The sequence below is a fragment of the Phycodurus eques genome, chromosome 16 (genome assembly GCF_024500275.1).
Source record: "Phycodurus eques isolate BA_2022a chromosome 16, UOR_Pequ_1.1, whole genome shotgun sequence".
Lineage (NCBI taxonomy): Eukaryota > Metazoa > Chordata > Actinopteri > Syngnathiformes > Syngnathidae > Phycodurus > Phycodurus eques.
Window position 1 is genome coordinate 9,246,581 of NC_084540.1, and position 13,675 is coordinate 9,260,255.

Here is a 13,675-nt window from a genome sequence, read left to right on the forward strand (position 1 = left end):
TTTTTTACATGAAGAGTTTGTCTGCCAACTTAATGTTGGCTATTTAGATTTTTTTTAAATGTCTAGTAGTCGTCTGATAAGGCAAGATTTCTGCAAGATTACTGGTCAAGTTGGTACAAAAAGTATCAAGTAGCTGTTGTGGAACAAAAATCTCCAGTCTTACCATCCTTCCAGAGTTCAGAGACAAATTTGTCTGTTGACTGGTTGAGCAGTGAGGCAACATTGTCATTCAAAGGGTCCATGTTCTTCATCAACCACTCATCTGCTTTATAGTCAACCTAATGAGTAAGAAGAGACTTGTGTCAACATCTATTTGGTGGCATTTATAACAAAAACAAGCAAAGGCAAAAGAGCAACAAAAAATAAATAAATAAAAATTGTGGTGACAGCAAGTAATGACGACAATGACTAAAGAAGAATAAAAACTAGACATCTCTGCCTGCTCACCTTCCCAGCATAATGGATAATACAGAAATCTGCTTCATCCATCAGTTTCTTGGGCTTAAAGAACTTGGGGTGGGTGCCCTGCTCCTGGAGCACTTTCTCAACAAAGCTCTTGTCTGTGGCTTTGGGAAACCAGCACTCCTCATCCAGCAGGGCAAGAATACCAGGAGGGCTGGCCTGCACACAATGGGGAAAGTGTTTAATACAGTATATTCATTAAAAATGCTCATGTACACCCCCCCCCCCCCCCACCCCAACTCACAGGTTTCTCAATGAGTTCGATGCAAGGCTGCAAGTCGAGGCCGAAGTCAATGAAGCTCCACTCAATACCTTCCCTCTGGTACTCCTCCTGCTCCAGGATGAACATGGTGTGGTTGAAGAGCTGCTGCAGCTTCTCGTTAGTGTAGTTGATGCACAACTGCTCGAATGAGTTCAGCTGGAAGAAAACATGAATGACAAGAATGTCCAGTTGTCCCCACTATTTGTAACAGGCACAGTAGCTGCCTTACCTCAAATATCTCAAAGCCAGCAATATCCAGGATGCCAATGAAGGAGGCTCCTTGTCTCTTAGTTTTGTCCAGAGCTTTGTTGATCCTCATAACTAACCAGCGGAACATCCTCTCATATGTGGCTTTAGCCAAGGCCTCCACAGCAAATTCTGCTTGCTCCTGGGTCTGGGCCTTTTGGACATAGTCTCGACCCACTTTGATCCTGGGTGACAGGATGGCCCTTGTGAAGTCTGTGACATTCATCCCCATGAGATGGCAGACCTTCTGAGCAGCTGAAAGATTGGTAGGGCAAGTGAAGAGAGGATTCAATAGAAAGGGAAGAAGAGCATAAAAACAGCAATTATAGATACAGTACTACAATCACAATCTAATTTTAAAAGTTTAGGGCTCGAATAATTTCAATTCTATCACCAGAGAGCGATAAATGAGTGGGGTTAAAAGGTACAACCTACCTGTGTTGTCCGGCATGGAGGCCTGATCAGTGTGACGCTCCTTCTTGAAGCTCATGTTCCCTAGCTGCAGCACAGAAGCCACCACTTTCAGCATGCCTTCACAAAAAGAACATAACATTTGGTATCCAAATAACAAGAGACAATTTTAAATTATTTTCCATTGGCCTTACCTATCTGCTCATCCTCTGGGATACTCATAATCCTCATGGCATCCATGGTTTCTGCAAACAGGTCCTTGTCCTGTTGTCCCGGAATTGTAACATTCCCATTGGAAAGGAAACGGTAGTTGTTGTAATTTTCAAGGAGGAGCTCAGCTATAAACAAATTACATCAGTGAGATCATTAGGAAATGAGAGGAAGAAATTTGCAGTTGTTCTTGGCTAATTATTTGTCTTTGAAGTGATGGCGAATACAGGGTTTACCACGTAATTTGTCTCCAGCTCCTGTGAGCAGGTAGTAGAAGATATGGAATGTCCGTTCCTCCCTGGCTTGACGAATGGCACGGGACTTCTCCAGCAAATCTAGCAATCAGTCTGTCAAGGTTTCATATACAGCCACCTCCCAAAATGAAGACTTATTTTAAATGACATGCCCCTTCCGGCCTCATGGACATTTGGCAACTTTTACTTAATCATAGGGAAACAAGGATACACGTTTCAATATTTGCACCAACAATATAACCGTTGACATCAAAGTTGATCCTGATGAATTTACCCTACAAATAAAAAAAACAATTAAAGTGGACATTTTAAAATCAACAAAAAACACTATAGTGTGTCTTACAAATCTAGAGGAGTTGTCATTTTTGACTGTCTTGGCATTTCCAAATGCCTCCAGGATAGGGTTTGCCTGCAGAAGCTGCTTCTCCAGCTCCCCCTGGTAAGACCAAAAAACAGTAAAGGAGAATATAAAAAACATTTTCCCAGTTACAAACACCCTGTGCAGGGTCAATGTTATTAAAACTGAAAATTCTCTGTGGCAGCATGAGAGACCATCAAATCTACGTTTAAGCAACATTGCATTTCATAGCTACAAAGTAGTCCAAATTAAAGCATACATAGTTTACAGAGTCAGGAATGTAATACACCTATGAAGAGGAGAAGGGAAAAAAAAAAAAAAAAGAAAGAAACACCAAGAGAACCTCAACCACCCATCACCAGAGCGGATAGATCGAGAAATAAAACAAAATTGACATCTTTTCTGTTTAAACAGTCACCTGATTTATATTTGTAACCCTTAAAAGGACCACTCTAAGGTTGTGAAGCCTGGCACTTATTCCATTGCTCTGGACTGAAAAACGATGTGTGCAGAACAAAAAGTAGACAGTCATTTTAGGCTCGTTTTCTGATGACATATTTGATTTTCAGCCAGATTTTGGCCCGCCCACATTTAAAGTCCAAACCTGAGTGAGTCTGCTGACGTCAGCGACAGAGGACGAGTACATTTCCCCTTTACTAAACTAGTATGTCTTCTGTGGCGTAATTCATTCTTGTATTGAAAGTCTGAATCTCCCCCCACCCACCCCCTCCCAGACTTAGGGGCAGTGTGGCGTACACTTGGAAATACACTTTCATTAGGAGAAGAAGAAAGTGGCCAACTTCATTAATATCAGTTTTTCCACATATTAGGAAGAATATATGCTCGTGAGAATTGTTATATTACCTGTCTGTATGCATTTCAACAGCGTTTGTGTGTGTGAATATTTGCTATTTGAGGGTCACTCTGATGTCTAACGCTAATTTTTGCTAGCCGGTCAATGGGGTATTCGATTGAGTGCTTGCATTCAGCTGGCAATGTTTACAAACCGGACTGTCTGGACGATATACAATTATTTTTTGTTATGAGTTTAGTTTTACAGTAAACTTCATTTGGGGTGTCAATAAACAGCTTAAAGCACACTCAGGGAGGGCAGAATAACATACAGTACATCACACGGTGCATGCAGGGTGCTTTTAAAACGCAGGAACTTGCATACACACACAGTGCTGTTCAGCACATTAAGTTTAGTTTTTTTTTTCTCGACTTTTTATGATTGTGAGAAGCCAAATTCAAAATCACGATTAAAGTTCTAACGGTCAGTTGTGACCATAGCTAACTGATGGGCACGGCTAGCTAGCACCTTCTTCGTACCATTTTACTCAATAGCACTGTAATTAGCATTTTTTAGCTTCGATTAACGATTGAACGTAATTCTGGGGTGCTGCTGTGTTGATGTGCGTATGCAATAGTTTACAGTATGACAGCAATAAAGTATAATAACAACTTGAACAAAGCAGTGTTTGGAAACTCAAGCACGGAGTCTTTTTTCTCTGAAAAGTTGTCATTTTGAATGTGGGGGGATTCCGCATGACAGCTACGATATATAAAATATGACTAAATACTGCCAAATTATCGTATAGTACATTCCTTTGTCAAAAGCAGTGAATTTGGTCTCCAGTTCCGTCGCTGACTTCAAGACAATGGCAGCGACTCGATTTTGGCAATGAAAAGGGGGTGTTCTCAGGGCAATTAGTTTCTTACCGATTGCTCAAAAAAAATTTATATTGGAAATCACTGCGAGTTTCATTTTCTTGAGCAAAACATACAAAGAAGTTGTTAGTGAAATATAGGCTATATGGACACTATAGTAGTCCCTTTACAACATGTGGGTAATTTAGAAAATAGAGAGTATCCAACAAAAAATGGAATCGTTTCAACTACCATTTAAAATACTGCCATTACTTATAACTCTGACTGCTGCATATAAAAAAAAAATAAAAAAACAGCAGACCAAATAAAACTGAATTCAAACAGTGACATTAAGAATTCAAGACTAAGAAGAAGTAGTCTTGTAATGACTGTGCTCATTGCAATATGATAATCCGAATAGGTGCATGTATTGTTTTACATTTAACGAAGTTTTTTAATCTGCAGGTTATGTTATGGACAAAAACAGATTTTCCATGGCATGTCAAAAGCTGCTTAGTAATTAAATGCCTTGGCTCAGAGATCATGAAGAAACTGGAAAACAGATCCCTGGACAAAGAATGGCACATTCGGACAAGAGCACGCATCAAGTAGCCACAGAAATCCTGAAAAATTCAGCCAGGCAAATCTAAATTCAGCTATCAGCTGAGCACATAAAGACCAGAAATTGCAGTTATTTCCTTAAGGATCCCTCCTCCCCTCCTATCTTACAATTGTCTGGCTGAATCTTTTCACAGGAACACATACAGCTTCACTAATCTGACAACAAACTTCCTTCAGACTTCCAACCAGCTTCAGTAAGTAACCTCTCCCCCCATCCGCAACACAACAATTCCCACAGCAATGTGCTCCAGTGAGGGGAAGCCGCAGGATGGGGATGAGAAGGTGGAGGAGGGAAGGCGATGACAGAAGCAGGTGGGGAGGAAGACTGAATAAAAGGGAGAGAGTTAACTCACATGTGTCAGGATCAAGCTGCTCTGTTGATGGGAAGAGAGAAATACGACAACCTCAAAAATGGAATGATGGACACTGATGTGGTTTTGCCTGAACCACACTGGGTCACATTCTGCAGCATGTATCAAAAGCCCGACAAGCTACTTAGTTTTTCTAGTGCAGCCAGATGCATTTGTTAACCATGACAGTTGCATTTCTCATGTAAGATGCAGTAAGGTTCTGCTACTGGTCTATAAATCACTTAATGGTTAGGTCCTGAATACATGAAATAAATGCTAATTGAATATAAACCCAGTAGGGCTCTGAGATCTATGGACTCAGGTCAAATAGTGGAGGACAGAGTCCAAAGCAAACATGGTGAAGCAGCATTTAGCTATTATGCTGCACACAATTGGAATAAGTTGCCAACAGAAGAGACGTCTGCCCCAAGTGTGAATGTTTTTAAGTTCAGGTTAAAAACTCCCCCCGCCCTCATGCTTTGTAGAGCATTTCCACTTAAATATTTCTTGCATTGTACACTGTTTTAATTGTACTTTGATTTTTCTTTGTTTTCAATGTTAAGCAGTATTTTTTAGTCGTTTTAAAATGTTTTTAATCATGCAAAGCACATTGAGTTACCTTGTGTATGAAATGTGCTCTATAAAGCTTTACTTTAAAGTCAGAAAAAACAAACAGTGATGAACTAAGGCATCTGCTCTGTATGAGTCAAAGCTCCAAGAGCATTTAGTATTTCAGTCTGTAAATCAGCAAATGGTCATTTATCTCGATTGTTGTGTTTTTCTCTCTTGTGGCGGCTTTTTTCTGTCATGAAAGGAGTTTTCAGCACAAGAATACAATGATGTGAAGATGGATAAACGACTGTCACATAACCCATTCAGACACACCACACCATCAGGTAAACACCAGAGTGTGCCAAAGTGTTTGGTGAGGAGTTCAGGACAGAATAAGACAAAGATTGTCCTGTACAATATCAGCCATGGTGTATGCTTAGTCAAGAACGAACGAAGACGAACAGTATAGAGTGATGAAGAGTGAACCATATTGCAAAAGAGGAAAGATGAAGGATGACTTACCTGATCTTTCTTGGTCTTATGAGAGGAGGCCACATGTGCCAGATACTGGATGACCTTCTTGGTGTTCTCTGTCTTACCAGCACCAGACTCTCCTCTAAGAGCAAACACAAAAAGATAATCAAATCAGCTCACAGTCAACTGGAATACAAAGCAAAAATAACAACTAAAGAGGAAAAATTAGTGTGCATGAGCTGTCACTCACGTGCAGAGAATGGACTGGTCTTCACGATCTGCAAAAAGATTGCAAATTAATGATTAGGCAGACTTAAGTAAGTAAGTATCATAAGTTACCGCCTGTGCAGCTGGTTTGTATAACCAGAACACCCTGGCCACAAAACAGGAAATCAACATCCGCCTTCTTGTAACTGTAAATATCCGCAGATGTGTCTGACAAAGCTAATTACAAACTTCCTTATCTAAGGCCTGGACAGTCTTCTGGCTGTACGATGTATGATGCGAGTGGGGAAAAATAAAATAAAAATGCAAATGGATGGTGAGTCGTTTGCAAAGTGATCAAAGTTAAATTAGTTCCGTGTTGTCAAGCAAAAACAAAACTTCTTCAGTTGTGGTACGAGGGATGAGAACTTTCTAGCAGGAGTTCATACAACTACGCAGACCATGTTTGAAGAAGGTAGAAGACCTGACCGGAACAGGCCAATGTAAATATATGTATATGTAAATGTCAAACACTAATAATTGTAAGCAAAAGGTTACACTACAGATCACTGGAGTCGGGCGTAATCCTTGTATCTCCAAAACTTTCTTTTCTGGAAACCAAAAACAGCATGTTTGTGAGCCATTAATATTAAATCAAAGAAGCAAGCCATTTTCAACACTTTAGATTAAATCGATAATTTGTAAAAGTAACACGTGGGGACTGACCAATAGTATATATTTGTGAAAATTTAAAAATTTGGACAGGTTTCAGCCCGACGCCAGCAAATACACTATAGGGCTGCACGATATTTTGTTTGCGCATCGTCATGTACATGTGCGTAATAGTCACATTACAGTGTGTGCTCAGATATTGGTGTCCTGTAACATGCAGTGAATCAACTAATATTAAAAGTGACAAGCAGAGGGACCTGATGGGATATTCTAATAAGATTAGCACCATGTTACAGTAAATCTCTAACGCTTCAAACAACACACGGAACAACTCAGAATGTTGTATACTTTTCTCCTTGTAGGATAACTATGAAAAAGGACGCGGAAAACAATGTACACCTGCTGGATCGTCATCGCGATGTACGTGCGCGTAATAGTCACATTACAGTGTGTGCTAAGATGTTGGTGTACAGTAACATGCAGTGAATCAACTAATATTAAAAGTGACAAGCGGCGGGACCTGATGGGACATTCTAATAAGATTAGCACCCATGTTACAGTAAATCTATAACGCTTCAAACAACACACGGAACAACTCAATGTTTTATACTTTTCTCCTTGTAGGATAACTCTGAAAAAAGATGCGGAACACAATGTACACCTGCTGCATTTCACTCTTCAGAATGAAACGACTGTAGGCAGGTACAGCAGCTGCGCGAGTGAGCGAAGTGCGTTCAGGGACACTGTGTAAATGGGAGCGAATGTGTGCTTTTGTAATACAGTACATAATTGTAAAAATGGATTACTAGGAAAATTATCGGTTGTATCAGAATGCTTTAGTTAAAACACTATGATCACACTGATGATACGGAATTTATTTTGTTTTGTAATATAAGAGATTAATTATTTTGTTAATATAGTCAGCCAAAGCTGCGAGGAATGCAAAGTTAATGTTCTTTCCCCATTGTTCCAGTCATACTGTGTTGCGCGTTTTGTTTGCATGTTAAGGACAAAATTCCCGTTTTTCTTTTAATTCCTCATTTTGAAAAATACCTTTCAAGCAACAAGTGTTTCCTCATGTTTTTGAGATTGTAGGGTAAAGGCTGCAGCTGGCTACTCATGTGGACTGAATGGGCGGCAACAATGGAGAAATGAAAAGGCAGTATTTTGAGGGTAACACCCCATCAGCAACATATTGGAGGAGAAAATCGTTTTGGAACGATGAACTGAACTTTGACCTAGCTCGCGTAGAAAATGAACTTTCCCAACACTGATCCTGTATTATTTGACATCACAATATATGTCGCAGATTTTTAAAATAATAAATAAATTGCAATGTAATTTTTTTCCAATATCGTAAACAGAAAAAAAAGCTTGATAATGTTTGAAAGTTTCACATTTTATCCAAACTTACAATGGTGTGCTTGGTCATGGTAATATTGTTGACGTACAGTACACTCATCATAGGAGAGTCGCTTTCATGCGCCATGAGGAATTAGTGTGCTTCCTAGTTCCAAATCTGCTGCCAAAGGCAAACGGCTTGACAAAAAAATTGTTACTGTCACAAAAATAGCATGTTCCAGACTCCAAAGACTTGGCAGCCATGCCACTCTCACTCTGCTCTATGTACAATAGATATAACCAGCGTCACATGGGCGCCACATCAATGCCCCACATTTAACATGGCTGCCACATAGGTCTTTTGAAATGTGATCCAGTAATATTGTATATCTGTGACCCGGAAATGTGTTAGTCCCATTATCTGCCTGCACTGGGCCACAACGCCAGTAAACAACAGCTGCCAATTCTGTTTGGCAGCTGTTTTTGTTTGTTCATGTGGCTTTGTTTTCGCTTATGGAACACTCAGAAGGGCAATTGTTTGGGCCAGTGACTTACCCTGCATCATGCTTCTGTAAGATATGTCAGTAATAGCATAGATATGAGGTGGCATTTCATGTTTCTTCTTTCCCTTGTACATATCAACAATCTCCTCAGAGTAGATTGGCAGGTTCTTGTAGGGATTAATGACGACACAGAAGAGCCCAGAGTATGTCTGGAGAAGAGAAAAGATGCAGTTAAAAACAGCTTTTGAACAGGGTTTCAAGTTGGTTAACTCCTGGAGACTATGCCATTGAAAACATTTCTATTTATTGAGCAATTCATCAGCATGAAGTGAAATATTGATGACTACAAATGTATTTTATGTTCTGAACAAGTAGGCTCATTTGCTGAAACGTCCTGTCCACCCTAAGCACAGAGCTGAGGCTTTCTCATGAACTCAGATTTTTTCCTCTCCTATGTTATGTAATGCCAAACCCACCCAAAATGAAGAGCAAGTATTGCATTGTAAACTAGCACTGCTACATGACAGGTTCAGTCATATCCAATATTGACGGTGGATAATCATTTCTGCTTCAATACCAACATCAAATACATGCTTTAAACCCACAAAAACAGTGCAACTTAGATTTTCTTCCACATCCAAGTTTCTCTTTCTAGTTCTACCAGGAGTGATTTTTATTTATTTATTTTTTAATAAAGTTTCCTGATTCCTGCAGTGCCATTACAAGATATCTGTATAAGGCATCTTTTCCTCTGGGAAGCACAAGCTCTCCCATGAGAGCCTTCAGAGCCTTGAGGCACTCAATCCAACCGGAGCCTGGACCTCAAGAGCGAGCAAGGGAGGGAACAAGGGCCAGGGGCCGGGTCATAGAAACCAAATCATTCACAGTCCAGAACATGGGATAAACAATGAACATCAATTAAAATGTCATTAGCTTTCCATGTCCACATATCAAACTCTGCTTCCTGTTCACAAAGCAACACACACAACAGTTGGGGTAGCAAACAACATGAGACGAACTGGTAATAAATATATAGTTTCTTCCTATAATGGCCACCTAAGAGTATAATAGTTAAACCCCCTGAAATATATTTCTTCAAGACTCTGGAGTGTTTTGTAATTTTGGTTCACAAATCAATAAGAGCAAAGGCAACTGATATTGACAGTCTTGTTCAGCTAAAATGTGTTTTATGGGGTTGAGGTCAGGGCTCGGCGTGAAAGTGGCTAGCGTGCCTGCCTCACAGTTCTGATGACCGGGGTTCAATCCCCAGCCCCGCCTGTGTGGAGTTTGCATGTTCTCCCCTTGCCTGCGTGGGTTTTCTCCGGGCACTCCGATTTCCTCCCACATCCCCAAAACATGCATGGTCGGTTAATTGAAGACTCTAAATTGCCTGTAGGTGTGAATGGTTGTTTGTTTATGTGTGCCCTGCGATTGGCTGACACCCAGTTCAGGGTGTACCCCGCCTCCTGCCCGATGATAGCTGGGATAGGGTCCGGCACTCCCGTGACCCTTGTGAGGATAAGCGGCTCAGAAAATGGATGGCAGTTAGGGTTCTTCAAGTTCTTCCACACCAACGTCATCAAAACATGCCTTTACGGGTATTGCTTTGTGGAATACTCTTCTGTACCAGCATGACTGCCCCAATGCACAAACTACCAAACGTTGAAAGCACAGAATTGTCCAAAATGCCTTTAAATAAGGGGTGAGTAATGAATAAATGCTTTTGTTAATGTAGTGTATCACAGTTACAATATTAAGTAGTAGTAAACAAATAGGTAAAAATATAAGTGACAGATTTATTCAATCCTTCTGGTGCCTCATACTTACGTATATAAGTCCAGAATAGTATCGCTCCTTCAGGTTGTGCAGTACAGAGGCTTCGTTCAAGCAGGTGAGCTCAGCCATGTCTTCCACCTTGCTAAACTTGGGAGGGTTCATCTTCTGGATGTCATCCTTATTCACCCTGATCTTCTTACCGGAGTCTGCCAGCTCAATCAGGCACTCATCACCTCGCTCCTCCTTCAAAGAGCCAGCCTCAAAGCCCAGGCGCTCTGAGGGAACCCATACTAGCTTCTTGGAGGCCCAGTCAGCTTGTGCCAGAGGGTTGTTAATCAGGTTCCGGTCCGCATACAGATACTTGTTTGGGTCTGCCATGCTAGCTGTGTCAAAAATGAAAAGAAAAGACGGGAAGAAAGTGGGCTATAATTAGTATAGTAATATAGAATTAACATTCATAGGATTACCATCAACTCTAGGTTACGTTTCGCTAGTCTACCAGACCATATCTTTTGGTCGTCTTCTACTTTCACATGTACCGTATTGTCACGACCATAAGGCGCACTTAAAAGTGGTAAATTTTCTCCAAAATGGACGGGGCACCTTATAATGCGGTGCGCCTTATGTGTGCACAGAGTTCCAAAAACTATCAATGTTGTTGTGTGATGAGCGGTCCACTTGACTGACTGAGCATTTCATGCCGACACGCTGCTTATACAGAGGAAAAGCGGACGTGGTTGAGGACAGCAGGCGGACGTAACGGGGGAAGGGTGCGCGTGAAGGAGGACGCTAAAGGCCCGCCCCCGGTACGTAAATAGCACCTGTCAAGCCAGCCTCCACTTGTAAAGTAGCAATCAAGCCAGCCGAGGGTTGATCAAAAAATAACGAGTATATTGTTAAATACTTCAATAAAGTACAACCGAACTCAGTTTTGCTCCCGCTGCCTTTTTTAAAACATTGTTTTAGCGTGCATGCATGCTACCGTATGTTTTCCCATGCCTGCGCCCAATAATACGGTGCGCCTTATGTATGTGTTAAATACAGAAATAGACCCCCGTGACTCAGACTGCGCCTTTTAATACGGTGCGCCTTATGGTCGTGAAAATACGGTAATCTTTGGAGTGTGTATAAAGGTCGCCACTGATGCAATGCACAACAGGAAATGTCTGCTTGAGTTCAGTTAAAAAAATTTTTTTTTTTAATAATTTCAGGTTCACATTAAAATATCCAATTGGTTAAAAGGTCAAACAAATTAACCAAATCATTTTTAACATGCCCCAACCCAATTCTAGTTTATTTCGGGCCTCAAACGCTTGTTAAAGAAATTTTGTTTTTTGATGGATTCAAGAGTAAGGATAATTGCCAACCCATTATATTAGGTTGCAAACCCAAACACTCAGACAGTAATGTAGTCTACAAGTTATATGCACTCTTCTGATCAATCGTGATTCAAAAGCACATACTAACCCATATTTCATATAACCTACACCCTTAAAACCTCATAAATAGTAGCCTGTTGACAGGGAGTGCTCCGGTTCAACTCCAATAGAAAGTGACTCGACGAGTATTACCAGTACAGAGGGAAAAGAAGCCTGTGTGCTTAAAGCAAGCAATAAGTGAACTAGTGCAAAGAGTCTCTTGGCAATTGCTTTCTCATACATTGGTGCCCCACACTACCAGTGCTGTTGGTGATCTCAGTGCTCTCTGACCTGCATAGCCAGCTGAGCTGCCTTCCAGCAAGTTTGCATAATTATGATCATATGTAAAACATGGAAAACAACATCAGAGGACCCATGCAACCTAGTGATAATTACGTCAAACAATACTTTGGGCCAGATGTTGGGCTCGGACTATAATTTAACATTGCAAAATGCTCCACTGGAACACATACTGTTGCCAAATTCTCGTGTTCAACATTATGAAACAGTGTAGACATTGTAGTCACACACTTTTATTAAAAGAAAAAAAAATTCAAATTGAGAACATTTCTAGTGTCAAGTCATGTATTGACAATTTTGCCCTCCAAAGGGTCAACTTCATAAACATTAACCCTCCCAAACACTGTACCATAATGCAAGTTGAGATTCAGCCAATTTTGTCATTAACTGGTTTTTAATGTAGTTCTGACATTTAAAGATGATCATCTTCGGCGACATATTAGGGGAAAAAATAAACTCATCTTTACTCAAAAGGTGACAGACCCTTGATGTCGTTTCAGAGCAAGTCATTTTCATTTAACAGGGTTGCACCCGTTCCACCACATTAACCCTGATCTGTGAGAAAGAAAGCAGAGGGAGCGGCATTCTTCTCATGACCTATACCTCCCCCTATCCTCCCATCAACCTCCCAAGGCTGCAGCTGAAATCCATCACTGCTAAAACTGCCTAAATCCAACTCTTGTTGGACGCCCACATCCTGTGAAACTACAGAGGGGAAACTGGTGATGCTGTTGCTCTCAGTTGGTTCTATACGCCTTTTCTAGGCCTTCAAAACCACTTCTGTCTCTCGCCATAAGACTAGCATCCCCCACCCTGTACACCGACCACGCTCTACTGTTTATCCAGTCTTTTCAGGGTCGCATTCCTGCCATACTAACACTCTCTATCAGGGAGAGACAAATTCCACAAATGTCTGTACTTTATCTACTAGGCCTCCTCCCTGCCTCAGACCATCTTTCTCTGAACATCCGTCATGTTTTTGTAATCTCATTTCCACACACATATCAGGTTGTGGCTTCAACAGCTAAATCTGTCCCATTAACTCTGAGGGTAGCCGAGGCACACCCATTGTGAAACTGCATTGATCCAATAGACGGCAAGATCCTTGCTCTTGATGCTCTACTTCCTTTACTCTTAAAAACGCACTCACCAATCTGTGGTACAATTGCATCAAATGCACACTAGCCAGGTTGTAGAGAGGACATGATTTATTTGAGTGAGGTTGATGGTTAAAAAAATAAAATGAGCTTATCCATAATTCTGCATTTGTTTTAGAGAACTGTGTTTTAAATATGCCAAACATACAATAAGTTGCAATCATTAAATGTAAACAATTCAGCAGCTTGCAGCCTCAAAGCCTAAAGGTTAAAAGGCAACGACAAGGTCATTACAAAAATGTGAACCAAACTCATTCTCAAGAGACTGCGCATTTGGACAATGTTATGCAGAAAACTGTGCTGTTAGGTTGTTACTTTTGACCCATTTCCACTGTAAAAAAAAAATGGTCGCTGTAATAATGTTTGGTATCCTTCTGTGCAGACAAACCTGGGTCATGTTGCGGCAAAAATATATACAAGTAGTATGTAAAAGTCATTCTGTTGATTTCTACTG

The 13,675-nt window shown here is 40.7% G+C and overlaps 1 protein-coding gene across 2 annotated transcripts in view; it reads right to left on the minus strand.

Moving 5' to 3' along the window:
• Window positions 1-13,675, minus strand: part of LOC133415513 (myosin-9-like) — a 37,795-nt gene that overhangs the window by 17,446 nt on the left and 6,674 nt on the right. The window contains exons 2-15 of one of the 2 annotated variants that reach the window (XM_061701654.1): window positions 10,398-10,729; window positions 8,623-8,779; window positions 6,101-6,128; window positions 5,899-5,992; window positions 4,828-4,848; window positions 2,189-2,281; window positions 2,057-2,120; window positions 1,828-1,926; window positions 1,576-1,719; window positions 1,406-1,501; window positions 954-1,225; window positions 707-880; window positions 448-621; window positions 164-278 (exon numbers count right to left, since the gene is read on the minus strand). In XM_061701654.1, coding sequence (XP_061557638.1) covers window positions 164-278; window positions 448-621; window positions 707-880; window positions 954-1,225; window positions 1,406-1,501; window positions 1,576-1,719; window positions 1,828-1,926; window positions 2,057-2,120; window positions 2,189-2,281; window positions 4,828-4,848; window positions 5,899-5,992; window positions 6,101-6,128; window positions 8,623-8,779; window positions 10,398-10,724 — 1,858 coding nt within the window. In that variant the 5' untranslated portion in view covers window positions 10,725-10,729. The remainder of the gene's footprint in view (window positions 1-163; window positions 279-447; window positions 622-706; window positions 881-953; window positions 1,226-1,405; window positions 1,502-1,575; window positions 1,720-1,827; window positions 1,927-2,056; window positions 2,121-2,188; window positions 2,282-4,827; window positions 4,849-5,898; window positions 5,993-6,100; window positions 6,129-8,622; window positions 8,780-10,397; window positions 10,730-13,675) is intronic. The other variant, XM_061701655.1, reaches the window with a different exon arrangement.